Raw genomic sequence first — 19860 nt, forward strand, 5'->3', positions numbered from 1 at the left:
CAAGGCACAGGCAGTGGGCAGCGGGCTCCGCCTGGCCCACAGACACACAGAGCAAGGCCCTGGCTGTCCTTGCCCACACCCCATGTGGAGACCACGGGGCTCACTTCTCTTCCTGACCACCTGACTACAGTCTACTGCTGCTGAGAGTCACCAGAGCATGAAAAGTAAAACCACGAAACTGTGGCCTGAGCAGACAGCTGTTTAAAATGGCAGAGGCCATCAATCTAGCCCCCAGGTCAGCAAATCCCACAGGCCCACCACTCTGCTCCTCCCGGCAGGCAGTTCTGTGCCCAGAAGCCTTCCGGTCTAGCCAGAGGGAAGAGCGGCACTTTAATGGTGTCTCAGCAGCTTCCTGTGACGGAGATGGGTCAAAAGCCCATAGCTGAGAGGCTGCAGGCCCTACAGGGACTCGCTAGTGTTCTACCAAGGAGTCATGTTGCCAAACCGCTAAATATTTATGTTCACAGCCACAGATTCTGGGCTGCCTCAGTGTTGGCCAGAGAAGCTTATTTCTGCAGTGGTCAATGCGGAGACTCATGATCAGTCAAAGTGATGAGAATGGCGGCATATCTAAACGAGACATCTGCGCCAAGCCGCCACCTCCAAGACTCAGGACCCCGGAAAGAATGCCGGAGGGTGGAAAGGGGAGCTGCGCCATGCCGGCTTGCAGACAGGAGGTGGCCAGTGCCCTCATGACCTCACAGCTGCTGCAGGTACCCGCACACAACAAGCCAACCAAAACTGTTGCATAGATGGGGGGAGAATTATGACACCCAAGGCCTGCCTTGGGAGCTGCCGGCCCTTGATGGCTCCGGGGGAAGGGAGAGTCGTTTTTCTGTGATAGCGTGGCCATCGGCAGGCAGCCCATGGCCCAGTGGATGGCCGCACATCCGTGTGTATGGCAGCACTTACTCAGCAGGCCATGGAAATTAAAAAGGAAAACATGAACTTGGGAGGGGGAATTGAGGGAAATTTGGAGGGAATTAGAAAAAGGGAGTGGATAGGATTAAAATACATTGTACATATGTATGAAATTATCAAAGAATAAATTAAAAAATTAAATAATTAAGGTTTTTTTGTTTGTTTGTTTGTTTTTGAGACAGGGTTGCTGTGTGGTCACTCTGTAGACCAGGCTGGCCTCAGAGATCCAGTGCTGAGATTAAATGTGTGAGCCACCACTGCCTGGCTAAATCAATTGTTTTTAAAGGTTGGGCGGATGACTCAGTGGATAAAATGCTTGCTACACAAGTGTCAGGACTGAAGTCTGGACCCCCAGAACCCGTTAAAAGACATGGGCATGGCGGCCAACCTTTAATCCCAGCACTCAGGAAGTGGGCACAAATGATCCCCAGGGCAAGCTGGCTGGCCAAGCAAGCTGAAATCCTGAGTTCCAGGGTCTGCGAGAGACCCTGCCTCTATAAACAGAGAGCTGGCCTCCACCTGTGGCTTCCACACATCCTCATCTGTGCACACCCTCACACATCCACAACCTAAGACCACACGGAGAAGAAGGCCCTCTTTAGACACCCGCATGAGCACACGACGATGCGACCGAGCTGGGATTTACACCCTACCTGGCAGCACTCCTCAGAAGCCACCTCCCAGGCATGGCAGGGGCGATGCTTACCTCAATCACGCGATGGTGGGGCAGTGCCCGCTCGATGTGCTCATTGCCCTCTGCCTTCAGCTGCACGTGGTACGAGCACCCTGGCTACAAAGAGACCAGCTGTTACTTCTCCACAGAATCCGTCCGTCACACACGACCTGACAGTGACACCTCTGACCCCGTTTCACCATCCACCCATCCGCTTTCTAAGCATGTTAGCGACAAGACACCATTAGTGCTGTGATTCCTTCCAACCGGTTCTCTTTCTTCCTGGCTCACAGAAGACTAACTGAGGTGTTTCCTGAGTACAGGCATTTGCCCTGACTGTCCTAGACTCTCCCCACACCGTGCTCATCCTATCCCCACCTGTGCATGTCCCAGTGACAACTGAAAGCAAGCTGTAGATCCTTACAGTGGATGGGCACTCTGGCAAGCAGGATTTGAGGCTATTTTTCTCTAAAAAGTTTTTAAAATATTTTTTAAATGTTCTTATTTCTAACTTTGTTTTATTGATCAAATTTATAGAAATATTATTATGTTCACCAAAAATATTATTGGAAAAGCTCTGGTATCAACTTCTAGCCACCAACAGCACAGCTCTAGGGTCAAGTTCTGAAGCACAGGGCTGAGGTCCCAGTGTCTGTGTGCCTCGAGGAGAAAACCCAGGGAGGACGGTTACTTTTAGATCAGCACAGACTGGCAGGCAGAGCTCGCTCTCCTGCCTTGTGCAGCCCTGAGCTGAGAGCAGCAGGCAGACTGAGCAGCCTCAAGCACCTAAGGCCCCTACAGGCCGTCTTCCCTCCAGGTCATGCTCTTTTCTATATGTTGCTTGAATTCTACAAAGGACTCATGACATCTTTCCAAAGACAATAAATCTTTTACTTGAAAAATACAAACATGCCAGGTGTGGTGGCACACGCCATTAGTCCCAGCACTCACACTCAGGAGGCAGAGGCAGGCAGACTTCTATGAGTTCTAGACAGCCTGGTCTACAGAGTGAGTCCAGGACAGCCAGGGCCACACAAACCCTGCCTCAAAAATAAGTAAGTAAATAAATAAATAAAGCACTGTGCTAGAATGTCCCACAGACCCCCCAACATTACAGCAGAACCCTAATGCCTGTGGTCACTCTCCACAGGTTGGTGGTTAGAGCAGCCTACTGCTACGAGACCACAGACTCGAGTCACAGAACACGGAGAAATCGAGTGGGCGCTCACCTGGAAGCGTCACCCCTGCTAGCTAGAGCTAGAAGGTGCTGTGCACGGTACCAGAGAGAAGTGATCACCAGTCTCCCCTGACACTAACCCTGCAATCTACATAACACCTCGTCTGCAAGGTGTCTGCTGGTGAAACAGTGGGGTCAACGTTACGGCAGTGTCTGCCTTGTTGATTTAATTTCATTTAGTTTGGATTTAAGGCCTGTTCTCAAGATGGAGCCCGCACCTGAGCTAACTCCACTAGACTGTAAGAGTGGATGGGCCATGGGCCCTAGGGGAAAACCTACTACATTATTATGCTAAATGAACACAGCAATAAAACATATCACTATAGCCTCATCAGCGCCTCACTACCCCATACCTGAGAAGCTTCTTCTCCACGTACATGCTAATTAACACAGAAATCCACACCTGGACAACATGCAGAGAGGCTGAGAGACTTTGAGTGCTCAGCAAGAAATGGAATACCTATGATCACGCCCTTCCCCTCAGTGCCCAGGGGCCTATGTAGAAAAGGGGGTAGAAAGCTGGAAAGGGCCAGAGGTAACAGATGACTTCAGGACACAGCGGTGCAGACATACATGAACTCCGAGAGTGTGACAGCATGTGCAAGGCCCACAGCCTAAGCCAGACAAAAACGCAGCGCAACAGAGAAGTGAGCACAAAACCACCCATCACCAAGAAGCTACTGGTAACTGATAGTTTCTGAGACAGGGGAAAATCAGTTTCCTCCAGTCAAGCGATACTGGGTACATCAACCACACCCAGGGCAGGCCCTGGGCCCAGGAGCAGCCAGCCAGCACAACTGAATACCATGCTCTACATCAGCTTTCTGGGGTTTTTGTTTTGTTTTTGAAGAGAGAAAAAGATCATAAAGTTGGGTCAGTAGGAAGGTAGACAGGATCTGGAAGGAGTTGGAGGAGGGAAAAGAATATAAAAATACAGTGTATGAAATTCTCAAAGAGTAAATAAAAACATTATTAAAAAGAAATAAAACACTATGAAGCCAGTTAAAGCTAAGCCCACAATTAGACAGGTGTTCAATTAGGCCTGGATGTATCAATCAGTTATTTGCAATTTGAGGCGAAGAGACTCAAAGAGAGGAGACGGTACTATTAAATCTGGAAATAGTGGCCACTGTCACTTGGCCCAGGGCCAGGGGCTGGGCTACAATCCTCACAGAACCATCTCAATCCTTGGCTAGCTGTCCCGAGGATTTGCCTACAGCCTTTGGCAGCCGTGCTGGACAGTTATATCAACCTAACACAAGCTAGACTAGAATCATCTGGAAGAGAAAATGCCTTTATCAGATTTGCCTGTAGGCAAGTTTGTAGAGCGTTTTCTTAAGCAGTGATTGATGTGGGAAAGCCTAGGCGATTTGGGTGGTGCCATCCCTGGGCTAGTGGTCCTAGGTTCTATGAGAAAAAAGGTTGAACAAGCCAGGGGAAAGCAAGCTGGTACGCAGCACCCCTCCATGGCCTCGGCATCAGCTCCTGCCCTGTTTGAACTCTTGCCCTGACTTCCTTTAATGATGAATAGTGATGTGAGAGTGTAAGTGAAATAAACCCTTTCCTCTCCAACTTGATTTTGGTCATGAAATGCCTGCACTGAGAGAGCAGCCATGCCTTTTTAGAGCTGTCTGCACAGGCACCCTGCAGCCAGGCGTCACTACAGCATTGTTGAAATCCTTAATCTAAGAAGGCATTTCTAGTAACTTCCCCTGTCTTCCAGAGAAGGGCAACCACTGAAGGCTCACACCTGGTGTGAGCCCTTCCACGTGGAGGTTCACACTGCCCCCAGGAGCACACCTAAAGCCACTAGAGGAGCACCAGTGAATTATAACTTGGGGAAGGGGCAGCTGCCGGGAGTGCCAAGCAGCAGAAATTATCACCACGGAGAAGCGGGCTTTGTTCAGTTTCATTCAATCAAACGTGTTAACTGGGAATTTACAACAGCCCAGGCCAGGAGGACCCTGGGGGAACAAAGGTGATATGAAATTGTCACTCTAAAACCAGGAGAAGCAAGAAAGCAGAGCACACCCAAGGGAGGGGAGAGGGGCCAGCCGAGAAAAGGCAACCCCCATGCCCCTGGCCCTCGGGGTGCGGCAGCGGGAGGACCACCTGAGGGAGGCCCGCTCAGTCCTGTGTCGTTACACTTCCTAAGGGGCTGCTGTCTGTGCTTTAGAGCTGTCACATCAGGCAGTCTGCAGCCGTGCTGTCAGGCCAACGCTCTCACCTCAGTGTACGGGTGACCAGCAGACACAAAGTCCTTGTTGGGGACTCTGTGAACACCGAAGGAGCAGACGAATGTATAAACAGCCTAAACCCCAGGAAGAAAGCACCACAGACCCAAAGCCCAGTGTCAGGGCTAGGTGGTCCCAGGGACAAGTGGCTCCTCTGTGCCATACCATTATGTCAAATGTTTTTCTTAACTAGTTAATATCTAAAAATCAGGAATTGGCCGAGTGCAGTGGTACCTGTAAGTCCAGCACTTGGGAAGGCAGAGGCATGTGGATCTCTGTGAGTTCAAGGCCAGCCCGGTCTACAAAGTGAACCCAGGACAACCAAGGGTAAAAAAAAAAAAAAAAAAAAAGAAAGAAAAGAAAAATCAAGAACTGGGGCAGGAGAGAAGGTAGTTAAGCAATTTTGCCAATAAAATACGACTTGGGGCTTCTCTTTTAAAAGTTCTAATCACTTGGCAATGCTTCCTATACCCACAGCCATTGTAACCTGGAGCTGAGTGACAGGCCTTTACCTGTGCCGTGCCCTCCAGTCCCGACCACTCCCTGAAGCCTGCCAGCACCTTAGCCACGCACAATGCCCCTCTGGCCCCTCTGCCTTGGTTTCACAGCCCTGGCGCAAGCCATGAGCACTCAGCACTGGGAAAAGCTCCAACAACCCCCCTTTTAAAGCCTTATTTTCCCACAGACCAAACCAGGCATGTGGGCGAAACATGCACCTTGTCAGCTAAAACACACGCACGGCTCAGGGATTCTAGAGTTCACACCTCCAGCCTGTTGGCCCAGGCTATCCCACAAGGACACCACTGACAGCCAGAAAACACCCACGAAACACACAGCCTCACCAGCAGTCCACGCAACCGGAACTTCCCCTCCTCGTCTGTCACGGTGTCTTCTCCGTAGATGCTGCAGTCCTTCTGCCCCACAGCCTCCACAGCGACGCCCTGCTCCGGCTCCCCGTTTAGAGAAGACACTGTGCCATAGCAACTGCAAGAGGAGAGACAGACATGGCGCCTTCAGCCTCTGGAGCACACAGCACCTGTGATACAATGGCTGCAGGGCAAAACTGCTTTCCGGGGACACTTCCAGGCCACTTAGAGACGCCTGGGCCAGGAAGACATACGTAGGAGTGGAATGTTTTCACCCTTGCTAATCTTTAATTTGAAATTATGAAGCATTTGATAACGTAAATATCGCACAAGAGTTTTCATTCCACATAACTGGTTAAAATGGTCCATTTTTCTTTTTTTAAAATTTATTTATTATTATACAGTACTCTGCCTGCATGTACACCTGCACACCAGAAAAGGACACCAGATCTCATTATAGATGGTTGTGAGCCACCAGGTGGTTACTGGGAATCGAACTCAGAACCTTTGGAAGAACAGCCAGTGCTCTTAACCTCTGAGCATCTCTGCAACCTGAAATGGCCCATTTTCCTTCATCCAAAGTGCTTTTGCAAACCCACATGAGCACGCATGTCTGTGTGCATGCACAGAATCTGTACCTATCATCTGTCCAGTTAGTGGATTATCACTCCAATGTAGTGAGAATTTTCACGAACTATTTCTGGAGTGTTCAGAACAAGTGGAACCTGGGTATGGTGGTGCAGGCCTGTAATCCCAGTGCTTGGGAGGCAGAGGTAGGAGATCTCTGTGAGTTTGAGGACAGCCTGGTCTACAAAGCAAGTCCAGGACAGCCAGAGCTGCACAGAGAGACTTTGTCTTAAAAAACAAAAAACAAAAACAAAAACAAAAAAAGTAGAAATTCTGGACATTTCTAAGAAGGGATGTTAGGGGTCAAGGAGGCAAGAATAGAAATGCCATTATTTATTCACTTATTGATTTGGCTCATTTGGTGGATTTTTTGTTTTTGTCTGAGACTGGTTCTGTCTATAGCCCTGGCTATCTTAGAACTCACTATGTAGACCAGGCTGGCTTCAAAACCACACTCAGCCAAGAAAGGTAATTTCCCAGTGTCTATTCTCCTTCAACATTTGCAAGTTCTTCTCAAGTTATTATATTTCCTTTTAAAAATGTAAGCATATTTCAAATATTTTTTAAACATAATTTTTAAAGCAAGACACTAGGCTTCCACAGACTAGAATTGAAGAAGCATCCTGGTGAGTGGTCAGTAGGCAACATACTGGAAGGAGGCGGACACGAGGAGGGCAGGAAGTGGGGGCACACTGGAGGGAAGTAGTAGTCACCTATGCATTGCAAGATGGAGCTGAGTCACCTCTCTGACCCCTTCTTACCTCAAGTCCCCCCACACTGAGTCCACATGAAGGCAGGGGGCATGTCTAGATGAGAGGCCAGAGGTCACCTGCAGCCTGGGGGGCACGCACCTGTAGGCGGTTCGGAAGCCAGTAATGGTGATCCTCAGGTTCTGCCCCTCCTGTACTTCTATCATCTGTGAGGACGGCTCAAAGCGGAACTCTTTCATCATGGGTTTAAAGTAGTACTGGCCAGGACTCTGCCAAGAGACAGGCACAATCAAGATGGCTGCCATACTGGGAATGGCTTAGAGTCACCATGAGCCACAAATGAGGCAACAGGGCAGCAGAGCCTCCCAGGCACAGAGATGGCGGCTGTATTACTACATGGCATGAACGGGGAGTTACCACCTTTAGCACCTCAGGGAAACAGAAGCCACGCCTGAACTTAAGAGTCAGAACCTGAATGAACAGCAGGAAATGACACAGCAAGCAAGCAGCTGATGACTAGAGGCCCTGTGACCTCTAGGGGCTTTGCACCAAGCGAGCTCGGCCCGTGGACTCCCAGGGGTGACCGTCTGTCAACACGCACATACACCTCCTGAACCCACAGGACATGGCCTTGAGCTGCCACAAACAAAAACTTGGTACTTCACCCCCTTTACACATGGACTGGATTTTGAAGAAGAAGCCCAAGCGAGCAAGCCACTGTTTCCCCCCCACAAAAACAAAAACAAAACGGAACAACAGGCTCTGTGGAAAACAAAGGGCTGCCTAAGGGAGGGGCTGCTGTGGTCAGGCAATTAATTGTACTGCCTTGGTGATGGGTCAAGTAAAAGACGACATTGATCACCACCAGTGAGTCCTGAGTAAAACTGCAACCCGTGCACCTCCAGAGGCCCCACCGCCGTCTGTTCTTACGCTGGCCAGCAACTAGGGAGTTGTAGAACGCGGCCTCACCAGGTTTGAGAAGGTCAGAATGCCGTTGTCTTGGGTCAGGAGGTTGGACCGAAACAAGCCGCCACTGAGGGATAAGAGGACCCCAGGGAGGGGCTGGTCATCTTCAGCTTTAATCTGGGAAGAAAGGTCACACTTGATAAGCACGAGGACAGCAGCTCCCAAGCGAGCAGGGGGCGATCTTCTGTCATTCTCTCAGGGACAGGGGCTCTATTCCTCCCACAGGTAGTGTTGAGAGACCACCGAGGAAGGAGACTTTCTATGGTCCACACTTACAATGCTGGGTGTGCTAGGGGTGGGGGATGGGGCAGAAATGGCAGGCTGTGCATGGAGCTCTGCAACTTGTTCTCATAGTTCTCACTAGTCCCACTTGCTGTTTGACTCATCAGAACACTGCAGAGCAGAGGCAGCAGCCCACAGCAGGAGGGCCAGCTGCACACTTCAGAACAGAAGGGTCGATGACCGAAATGTCGCCAGCACGCATGTCTTTCCTCGGGTGGTCAACCACTTAGAGCCGTTGCAGCGCTCAGTATGGCGTGAAATGTGCCCACAGGCTCGCACACCTGAGCCCTGGGCCCCCAGGTGCAGGTGATGCTGCAGGAGAATGTGCAAACTCTGGAGGAGCCTCGCTGAGAGACTGGGTCACCACAGACGGAGGAAGGGACTTGCCTAAGTTCCCTCTGCTCCCTGATCTATGGAGAGGTGAGCAGGCGGCCTCCTGCTCCAGCTGCTACCATGCCTGCCCACCCACATGGATGGGGCCCTCAAACCATGAACCTAAACCAGTCCTTTCGTCCCTGCTTGTGTTAGGCATTTTGTCACAGCTGTGCCATCCCCAGTACTGCATATCCCGGGTGCGGACAAGAATGCCTGTCATTTCAGAGCTTGGGAGACACACACAGGAGGACTGGGAGTTCAGAGTTATATTCCTCTACACAGGAAGTCAGAGGCTTAGAGGCCAGTAGTCTGGGCTGGACACCCTGTTTGCAAAGCGGAGTGGGGGTGAGCGTGAGGAGGTCAAAAGACAGCTGAAACACGCATAACCACATGAAAGTCGATGTCTCTCCGCAGTGTACCCAAGTAAAGGAAGCCAGGCGCACACGGAACACAATCCCACTAGACAAACGCTCGGGGAGACGGACACTCACTGACAGCAGGAGGCAGCAGCACCAGCATGAAGGACTACGGGGACAGGAAACTTGCTACCTTGACAGTGCTTGTGTCTGTGTGGCGTGTGACATGTGTAAAACTGGCCGGTGAACTTTCTGCGTGGTTTTCTGTCATGTGCGCTACCCTCAGTGAAGTGGTCTTTGGAGCACGTTACCTCGAAGCTCACGCCGGCCAAGGCGTAAGCCTTGAAGTCTCCCACGGTCCCTTCCACGGCAGTCAGCACGTAGCCCTCCTTCTGGGAGGTCACAGTGTACTCCAGGTCGCTGTGCAGGGGGCCAACACTGAAGGAAAGAGAGCCCAACACTGCACATGGACGTTTCCAGCCTCAGAGGAGGCACAGCCCCCCCCCCCCCCCGAAGCCAGACCTGCCTCAGAAAGCTCTCTGCTGGGCTCAGCCAGGTGGTTTCTCCTTGGGGACATACCTGTAGGCACCTTTGTCATCAGTGAAGACGGTGATCAAGGGTGAACTTGTCCCCTTCTCACTGATGACAATCTCCACTCCCTCCAGCTCTGGGTGGATCTGGCCTTCCAGGAACAAGCCTGCCTTCCCATGGATCTCAATCAACTTCCCTGGGCAGCTTTCTAAGAAGGAAAAAAACAAAAGAATGGGATGGCGATACAGAAGGAGGAGTTTTCTGATGAAAGAAGGCCTACACCTGAGATGAGGAGCTTGGTTTGGGGAGACGGTTCAGTTCTGCAAGCATGAAGACGTGGGTCTGATCCCAGTACACATGTAAAATGCCAGCTCTAGCCATTATGTGCCTATAACCTTGGCACTGAGGGCTGAAGCCAAGAGGATGGCTGGGGCTTATTGGCTGCAGTCTACCTCCAGGTTGAGAGACTCTGTCTCAAGAGAATAAGATGGAGACAGAGCAAGACACCTGCTCTGGGGGGGGGAGTGCTGTTCCCCCTTGGACCCAGTGGGAAGATGAAAGGGGAGCACAGGACACACCTGAAATGTATTCTTCCAACATACCCAACTCTAAACACACACCATACAAATGCTCCCCAGAGAAATCACTGATAACCTGTTCCCCCAAAAGACCTTCCCTCCACACCTAGCACAGGAAAAGCCAAACCATTCAGAAGCAGCAAGCTCAAGCAAGCGTGGCAACAGGTGGTATGGCTCTTCCTCCACCTTCTGGATCAGTAACATCAAAGAAAGACAGGTCCTTCTCCAAAAACCACCGTCTCAACTGCAGTCACAGAAGCTACCTCTACCACCCATCCCTGCATCCATCCATGCATCCATGCATCCATGTATCCATCCATCCATCCACCCATCCATCCATCCATCCATCATCCATCCCTGCAACCATCCACCCATGCATCCATCCACCCATGCATCCATCCACCCAACCATCCCTGCATCCATCCATCCACCCAACCATCCCTGCATCCATCCATCCATCCATGCATGCATGCATCCATCCAACCATCCATCCATCCATCCATCCCTGCAACCATCCACCCATGCATCCATTCAAACATCCATCCATCCATCCATCCATCCATCCATGTATCCATCCACCCAACCATTCCTGCAACCATCCGCCCATGCATCCATCCATCCATCCATCCATCCATCCATCCATCCATCCATCCACCCATGTAGCCATTCACACATCCATCCATCCACCCACCCACCCAACCACCTACCCATCCATCCATCCATCCACCCACCCACCCATCCATGCATCCATGCATGCATGTATGAACCTACTAGTGACACCAAGTGCCAAAGAGGCTTTCAGGTGGCTTAGAGACACGGCTGCAAGTATAACACAAAACCATTTAAACACACACAAAGAGAAACAAAGGATGACACTTGCTCATGGAGCGGACTCGTACCTCCACTGACAGTGGCTTCCATGGATGGGGGGTAAAAGAGCAGCTCTTTGGATGAGGGTGTAACAGTGATTTTCTCTCCAGACCTGAAGGAGTGAGGAGAGTTCAGGGTGGCTGGCTAGCTCCATCACACAGGGGGACAGGGCGGTGGAGAGCACGAGCACTTACCGGGCCCAGTAGGAGAAGTCGTAGGAGAAGGGGCCCTGTAACTCATCCACCATCTCCTGCCCCGGAGGCCTGGCCCTGCCATCCTCACCCTCTTCTTTGCCATTCTTCTCCCTCTCCTGCCTGCGGGTCTCAATCTCTGCCAGCTGCTGTTCCCTCCGCAGCTCCTGTGCAGACTTGAGAGGTCCTAGGACCAAGGCTGGCTCGCTGTCAATGGACGACCTGGAGGAGAGTCAGGGCTGGTGCTGGGGCATGGTGCTGCACTGGATGGGAACTTGATATTCCCACACCTGGGGACTCGTGAGCAAAGGCCGGACACCTTACAATGACACACAACAGTGGCACAGTCCTTCATTCCAAAAACACTAACAACTAGAGGGCTGGAGTGCCAACTCATTAGCTGGCTGATCTTCCGGAGGACCCGGGTTTGATGCCGGGACCTCTTCTGGCCTATGCATACAATAGTACAGACATACATGCAGGCAAAACACCTGCATACATAAACTAAAATTTAAAAAAAGGAATAATAATAAACACAAATTAGTTTAGCAAAAATTAAAAACCGGGGCTAGGAAAGTGCCTGCCTCATGTCAACATGAGGATCTGAGTCCCCAAACCCACATTTTCAAAAAAGTCAGATATGGTGACAATGTGCTTATAATCCCAGTTCTGCAGAGGCTAAGACAGGTGGACCCTGTTCCCACCAGACGGTCTAACCTAATCAACAAGCCTCAGGCCAGTAGGAGGCCCTGTTTCAAAAATCGTATATGGCTCCCGAGGAACAATACCTGCGACTGACGGCTGACCTCTACACACATGCACTGGCACCGACATGGGACACAAATTACAAAGTAAAAAATAAATAAAATGACTGAACAGCTTGATGCACACAGAAACAGATGCTAGCAGAACTGGCCAGAATAAAGGACCTAAAACTTGATGAAAACCTGCCAGCTTTCACAAGGCACTCAGACCGTGATCACAGAGATCCATGATCCCTGCCCTTTCACACCACCTCTCCGGAATCTGGAGGCGTGCGGAGCTGGGCAATGGTGGTGTATGCCTTTACTGCCAGCACTTGGGGTGGGGGAGGACAGAGGAGTGGATCTCTTTGAGTTTGAGGCCAGCCTGGTCTACAGAGTGAGTTCAAGGATAGCCAGGGCTCCACAGAGAAACTCTATCTAAAAAAACAAAAGAAAGAAAGAGGAAGAGAAGAAAAGATAAAAGAAATGAAGAAAACAGAAGTGGGAACCCCATGCTGAAGGGAACCCCTCCTGGACTTGAGAAGTCACATTTTTGTGGGCAGGATGATACTAGAACAGGCCCAGCGAACACAGTGCAGGAAGGAAGGCAGCAGCTATGGGCACAGTGAGCAGAGGGCTGTGGTGCACAGAGAGGGTCCTGAGAGGGTGACACTGAGCAAAGAGTGGCAGGAAGGGAGTGGACCTGGTAGACAGGGGCTCAGGAAAGTGAACGGCGAGGTGAACACCCAAGTTCACTGGGTGTTTCGGAGATGGCAAGATCAGCAAACCTGGGGCAGAGGACTCACGGAAGGACAGACAGGTGAGAGGGGCCAGAGCGGAAGCAGGGGTCACACACATTCCAACATCCTGTGTGGGCTCTAGCTGAGTTTCCACTGCAGACAGGACTGATCACTCTGGCTGCTGTGTGGAGAGAGCAGTGAGGCACAGACAAGACAGGAAGGCGGACAGAAGGCCACGGCGAAGGGCGCGGACAGCCCAGTACTGATCCAGAAGAGATCTGAACACATTTTGATCGTAGAGACAAAGGTTTGTTTGTTGGCTGGACCAGGGGGGCCAAAGGACAATGATTAAGGAACAGAAAAGGAGAGGAGCTGCCAGCTTTGAACAAAGGGAGACTACAGAGAAGGTCTACTGATACAAGAGCCAGCAGCTGAGATACAGTCTAGCAGGGTCAGGGTCCCTAGAAGGATCCAAGAGGTAGTGCCCAGCCAGATGCACAGCTCATACCACTAGCACAAGCCTGTGACGAGAGGACATCTCCCGCCCCACCCCTGAAGCTATACAGGTTAATATAATGAAGATACAAAGCAGTGGCCTAGAGTCACCTGCAGTGCCCGCACCTCACTGAGATGCAACCGAGGACCTTCCCACATACACCCTGTTCCCATCTATCCAGCCCTATAGCCAAAAGGCTTTTGCTCTCACATGCTCCCTGTCACAGCCATAAAGTTAGAGTTCTGTGTTTGCTTCCCTGTGAGTCCGTCAATACCACATTTACACCCTACGAAGCCCTAGGCCACACCTTGACAATTCTCAATAGTATTTTCTGGGTGCATTGTCACACAGGCTGGGCACAGCTATGAAGGATATTGAGAAAAAAGGCTCACACAGCAAGTTCAAGGCCAGCTTGCACAAGTTGACCAGAACTCTGTCTCAAAGTGAAAATGGAAGTAAGGGCTGGAGGTGTAGCTCCATGGTAGAGCGTTTGCCTAGCACATGCAATGCCCTGGGTTCTGGGTTCAATCCCTAGGACCAATAAGCAAACAAAGTACTTTGTGTTTGCTTGTGTGTGTATTTGTGTATGTGTGTGGAATGTGTAGGCATTTATGTGCTTGTGTTTGTGTCTCTGTGTCCATATCTCTGAGTGTGGGTGCACATGTATGTGTGCTTGTGTTCTCAGTGTCTGCGACAAATGAAGACGGGAATCTGGCTGGAGACAAAGACGTCTTCAACGAGAGAGAGGAAGGAGAGAGTTCCTCACAATCCATCTGTGTGAGATAGCCATGTTGCCCAAAGTCTGCCACATCCTGAGCTATCAGACACATCTCGCCCAGCTCGGAAGACCCCTCAGCAAGGCCCGCCTGCCAAGTACCTCCTCCAACCCACACAGGAGCCATCCTGCTCCTCAAACCCTTAAGAAAGGAGCTAAAGAAAAAGAGGCATCTTTTAAAAAGTCACTAAATACTTAAAACTATAATGAACAAACCCTGGAAGGTGTTTCCCCTTAGCCAAAAAGTATAACGTATTCAAACAGATTTAAGAAGCAGGCGCCAGGGCTGGAGAGATGGCTCAGAGGTTAAGAGCACTGTCTGCTCTTCCAAAGGTCATGAATTCAATTCCTGGCGGCTACATGGTGGCTCACAATCATCTTTAATGTGAACTGATTCCCTCTTCTAGCAGATGTAAATGCAGATAGAACACTCATATACATAAAATAAATCTTTAAAAAAAGAAGAAGAAGAAGAAGAAGAAGAAGAAGAAGAAGAAGAAGAAGAAGAAGAAGAAGAAGAAGAAGAAGAAGACGACGAAGAAGAAGAAGAAACAGACACCAGCTGTCAGGAAGCCCGCTTTGAACAGTTGGGACCCAGCTGCTGTGCTTATGGCTGGAGTGTAGGGCATGTTCACTTGGAGAACCACCTTCTCCGGGTCTGTTAGATCTCCCAGGGCCTCCCTGCACACATGTAACAGCCGTCTTACTTGATAGTCACTGTGACATCCATCATTTTGTCGGTGGTGATAGTTCCGAGAACATGGTGGCGAATGGCTGTCAGCGTCAGGATGCTGGGTGAAGACCTACAAATCGGAGCACAGAGAAGCCACTAGCAGCAAGCACCGCACAGACTCCAGGGGAATCAGTACTGCCCTGGGCCCTCCCTGATACAGAGAGAACGCAGCCTGCTGTCAGGGCGAGGAAACTCAGGAAGCCCCACAAGTAGTGTCCTGATTAGTTTGTGTCACTTAAAACAAGATGAAGTCATTCGGGAGGGAATTTGGTTGAGAAAAAGCTCCCACCAGACTGGCCTGTGAGCAAGCCTGTGCTTCATTCATTTTCTTGACAGATGGTTGATGCGGGAGGGCACAGCGCACTGAGGGCAGTGCCACTCCTGGGCATGCGGCCTGGAGTGTGTAAGAGAGCAGGCTAAGGAAGCCAAGGGGAGCAAGCCAGTCAGAGCTCCTCCATGGCCTCTGTACCGGCTCCTGCTCCAGGTTCCCCCTTGAGTTCCTGTCCTGACTTCTCTTCAGGATGGACTGGGACTGGGACAGTAGGCCAAATGAACCCTTTCCTCCCCCGGCTGGCTTTGGTCAGCATTTATCATAGCAGTGGAGACCTACATGAGACATTCAAGATGCCAAACCTCCAGCCCTTACTGATGGGAAGGAACTCTGGCTCAGGCCACCATGGTTGCACTTCACAAGTGGGTGTGGGATCTACGGAGAAGAGGTGCTAGATTTTGCGAGTGGAATTAGTTCAAAGACTATCTGTAAGGCATTTCACAGCATGGCTCTCCAGTCTGGGCTCACAGAATTCCGTTATTATCCTCATCTTTATCATCATTATTGGAACCCGCACCACAGAACACACGTGGTGATCAGAGTCTGTTCTCTCCTTCCACCTTGACGCGGTCTCCAGGTTTTGAACTCTGATCTCCAGGCTGGCTCAGTACGGACCTTTACCCAAGGAGCCCTCTTGCCAGCCCATGAGTTTACAGAATTTTACGAAGGACAGGCTGCCTCCATCTCCTCACAACATCCAAGTATCGTAAAACCTGAATCTAGAGTTTCATTAACACCTAATCTCACCTCTTATAAAAGAAAACAAACGCAACAGAAATAAACCTGTGAGCTCAGAAGCAGACAAATGTGCCCTCCCCAGAACACACCCACAAAAACACTCTGCACCCTTACGTGTCATAGGTGTAGAAGGCTTGCTCGAACCGGTGGCAGGAGCGAGGGGTCACTTTGTACACGCCTACAGAGAAAACCAGAAGTCATTTTCTGACAACAGGAAGCACTGTGTGAGGCACTTTCCAACATGTGTGCTCAGAAGGCAGGGTGCCTCATCTTAAAGCTCATGCACGTCACAGACCTGAGGGGACAAGACTGGGGACACCAGGCAGGCGCCCTCCTGTGCCAAAGACCCCACCCTCCACAGCCCGCTCAGGAGCACTGACCACTGACCACACCCTCCCTCCACAGCCCCTCAGGAGCGCTGACCACTGACCGCAGGCCCCCTCCACAGCACCTCAGGAGCGCTGACCACTGATTGGAACTTAATGAAGCCTGTGATGCAGCTGCTCAGATGGAGCCACCATCTGAGACTGAGAGTTCAACTGAGAGGACTCTGTTAAGGGGCTCAGGGTAACCATGGCTGTGTGGTCCTGAAAAGGAGCGGGGCAGAGGAGGCCTGCAGAAGCACAAGACACTCACGGGGCACACTGCTGGGCATAAACCTGATCAGGGCACCTTGGTCAGGGCACAGCTCACCGTCTGCTGAGGAGTGCCGCCAATCTCTGACAGGCTCACTCATCAGTATTTTGACCAGGCTCCTACAGAGGCCTCAAGCCCCTTGCTGTTCTCACTGCACAAAGTGGACCCCAGCGCAGTGGACACTGGGGGTCATGATTAGCTCCCGTACCCCACATTTCTGCTGTTCTTTCATCAAGAGCCACTGCCCGACCTCTGACCCCAGTCCAGCACCACACTGGAGGGTAGCAGTAGGCCTCTATCCACAGAGAGTACTAGGTGGCTCAAAATCCCTAACAGACAAAAACCACAACAAAAGAGCACGAACAGGCTTTGGGCAGGTACTGTGGATACCAAATGGTGCAGTCTGTGCTGGAAAAGAATTGGTAGTTTCTTTTACAAGTTACATATAAATTTACCATATGGTTACGGTCCCATTAGGAATTAAAACACAGTCACAAAACCACGGGCACGGCTCATAGCCATGTTATTCCTAAAACCCAAAGATGGAAGCAATCCCAGTGCACTTCAAATAGCAACGACAAACAGCCACACACAGAGAATGTGTTGTGCGCACACAACGAAATATGACTCAACAACAAAAAAGAAAAAGCACCAGATACTACAGTGTGGCTCAACTCCCAGACTATGTTAAGCGAAAGTGCCAAAGAGCAGGATCCCGCCTGGAGGCACACACTGCCTGAGCTGCTGCCAGGGCTGGGTCTGAGTGAATGAGTGACCCAGGCTATTCCGCAATGTGAACCTGGCACGGGGGATAAGCCCAGGCCCCAAAGCCACACTGGCTTGGCACTCCACCACTGACCCCCAGGCAGGTGAGCTTCATGCCGTGTAAACTGCTTTTTAATAGAGCCTGAGAGAGGTAGTGGAGCACTAGAGGTAAGTCAGGACATCACTAAAAACAGGCCGCTGGCCAGCAACGTCACTACCATCTCTGAAGGCGAAAGGACCCAGGGTCTCTGCCGCTCAGGGCCATATTGGCCCCACACTCCCACCTCCCAGGCTCACCTGGCTTAGACAGGCAGAAGCGGTTGACTCCTCGGGAGAGGTTGTAAATCCCCACGTTCTCAGGGCCATTTCCATCCTGATGAAACTCCTGTGGAGCCAAAGGCAACACAGTGACTTACTGGGAGACAGAGATACTATTTCTGTTTCTGAACCAGACATCAGTTTGGCCATTAATCATTCGAGCCATTGGGTGGCCCAGGAAAGCAGCAAACCTTCAAAAACGTACAACTCAAGTGTGCTATTTGCATTCAGTCAGCTCCTGTTTACAGAGCGCCTGCTCTGGGGAGACTCAGGTCAGGGAGGCATCACGGGGCCCCTGCTCTGGGGAGCGGAGTGACCTTTTCATTCGGGAAATCAGAAAATCAGGAATTCAACAAGTGAACAAGCGATGTCAGACAGGATTGATAAAGCAGAGCAGCTCAGACAACGAGCAGAACGGGCACCTACCACGGCGAGTTCTCCAGCTCCACCCTCCCCATAGGAAGCTGTAGCTAAGGCCTCAGTGGTGAGAGAAAATTAATGACCTGCATCTCTGGGGAGGGCGCAGCTCTGAGGAGAGGGATGAACATGCACAGAGGCAGCAAGCTCGGACAGAACTGGGCAAGCAGGTGCTGGTGGGCCCAGGGGACAGGTGGACAAGGAGGTAAGGCAGAAGAGGACAATTCAGACTTCAATTCAGAGACAGCAGACATCTACTAAAGGGCTTAGGGAGAGGAGTGCCCATTAGCTCAGTCGTGCATGCACACCAGTCCACCTCCTGGAATAAAGTGGGGACTTGAGAGCTTATGGCAGCTGGGGCAGCAGACTGGCCTTGGAGACGCCAGCTGAGGCTCCCCCAGTGTCACAAGCAGCCATGCCGTTACCATCTGCCTGATTCTCTGCTGGGGTCCAACAGTGACATTTGCTACGCCCCTAAGGAAACTACAGAGATAACCCTTTCCCTGGAGCCTTGCGACTGTGGCCAGGTAGATAGGTGCTGGCCTACATTCCACTGACTTGGGAGGGAAGCAGGAGGATAAGAGTTCAAGACCAGCCTGGGCAACTCAACAAAACTCAGTCTCAAAAACAGAAAGTTAAAAAGTTGGCACTAGAGAGATGGCTGATCAGTTAGGAACACTGCCCGTTCTTCCAGAGGACGTGGTTTTGATTCCTACGTGGAGACTCACAGCCATCTGTAACTCCAGTCCTAGGGGATCGAATGTCCCCTTCTAGCTTTCACTGAACACTGAACACAGGCAGTACGGACATACATAGGCAAAACGCCCAGCTACACAAAATAACAGTAATTTAAGCAAAGGGCAGTACTGCCCATCGCTAGTCCCAGTACTAGCGAGGCATAAGCATTTGGATCTGTCAGTTTGAAGCCAGCCTGGTCTACATAGTGAGTTCTAGGACAATCAGGGCTACATAATAGAGACCCAATCTCAAAACAATAAATAAACAAATAGAATAATAACTTTTAAATGGTTTAAGGATCAGGAATACAACTCAGCAATAAGTGTTTGCTTAGTATGTTTGAAACCCTGGGTTTAGTCCCCCAAAATGCAAAGTAAAATAAAGCAAAATGAGAGAGAACAAGTGAGCAAGTGAGCTCTGCCCCCAGGAAGCAACCTAGAACTCAGCTGTACTTAATAAACAGCAAACTGGGGCCGGGCTGGAGAAGGCTCAGAGGTTTAGAGCACTGGGTGTTCTTCCAAGGGTTCTGAGTTCAATTCCCAGCAACCACATGGTGGCTCACAACTATCTATAATGAGATCTGGTGCCCTCTGCTGGTGTGCAGGCACACATGCTGACAGACACTATATAAATAATAGATAAATATATTTTAAAAAATAAACAGCAAACTGGTGCAACAAGGGAATGTTAACAGCTCGCTGGGCCTCTCCATAGCCTGAGACGTAGGCAACGGGATCCCAATGCTACAGGAAAAGACAGGGAGCTTGCTCAAGCTCCACACACACACCACACCGCACCACAGCCGCCACGGCCCACAGGATGAGGGAGGCCTGGAGCACTGCAGCCGTGAGGATGCCTTCCTGCACAGGGACTCTGCGTAGAAAAGGGAACTCTTGCTGTGCCAGCCTCTGGCAATTGCTGTAAGATAGGCATTTCTTTTTATGTGTGTGTGTGTGTATGTGTGGTGTGTGTGTGTGTGTGTGTATGTGTGGTGTGTGTGTGTGTGTGTGTGT

At 50.8% G+C, this 19860-nt stretch overlaps 1 protein-coding gene across 1 annotated transcript in view; it reads right to left on the reverse strand.

The window, feature by feature from the left end:
- LOC129681540 (BOS complex subunit NOMO1) overlaps positions 1–19860 on the reverse strand; it is a 52118-nt gene that overhangs the window by 5655 nt on the left and 26603 nt on the right. Inside the window, exons 16-26 of the mRNA XM_055613504.1 lie at positions 17672–17759; positions 16088–16151; positions 14879–14974; positions 11421–11639; positions 11256–11338; positions 9827–9986; positions 9559–9685; positions 8238–8351; positions 7410–7537; positions 5908–6049; positions 1628–1711 (exon numbers count right to left, since the gene is read on the reverse strand). Of these exons, the coding sequence (XP_055469479.1) occupies positions 1628–1711; positions 5908–6049; positions 7410–7537; positions 8238–8351; positions 9559–9685; positions 9827–9986; positions 11256–11338; positions 11421–11639; positions 14879–14974; positions 16088–16151; positions 17672–17759 (1305 nt within the window). The remainder of the gene's footprint in view (positions 1–1627; positions 1712–5907; positions 6050–7409; positions 7538–8237; positions 8352–9558; positions 9686–9826; positions 9987–11255; positions 11339–11420; positions 11640–14878; positions 14975–16087; positions 16152–17671; positions 17760–19860) is intronic.

Source organism: Psammomys obesus, unplaced genomic scaffold, assembly GCF_907164565.1.
Source record: "Psammomys obesus unplaced genomic scaffold, mPsaObe1.curated_primary_1811, whole genome shotgun sequence".
Taxonomy (NCBI): Eukaryota; Metazoa; Chordata; class Mammalia; order Rodentia; family Muridae; genus Psammomys; species Psammomys obesus.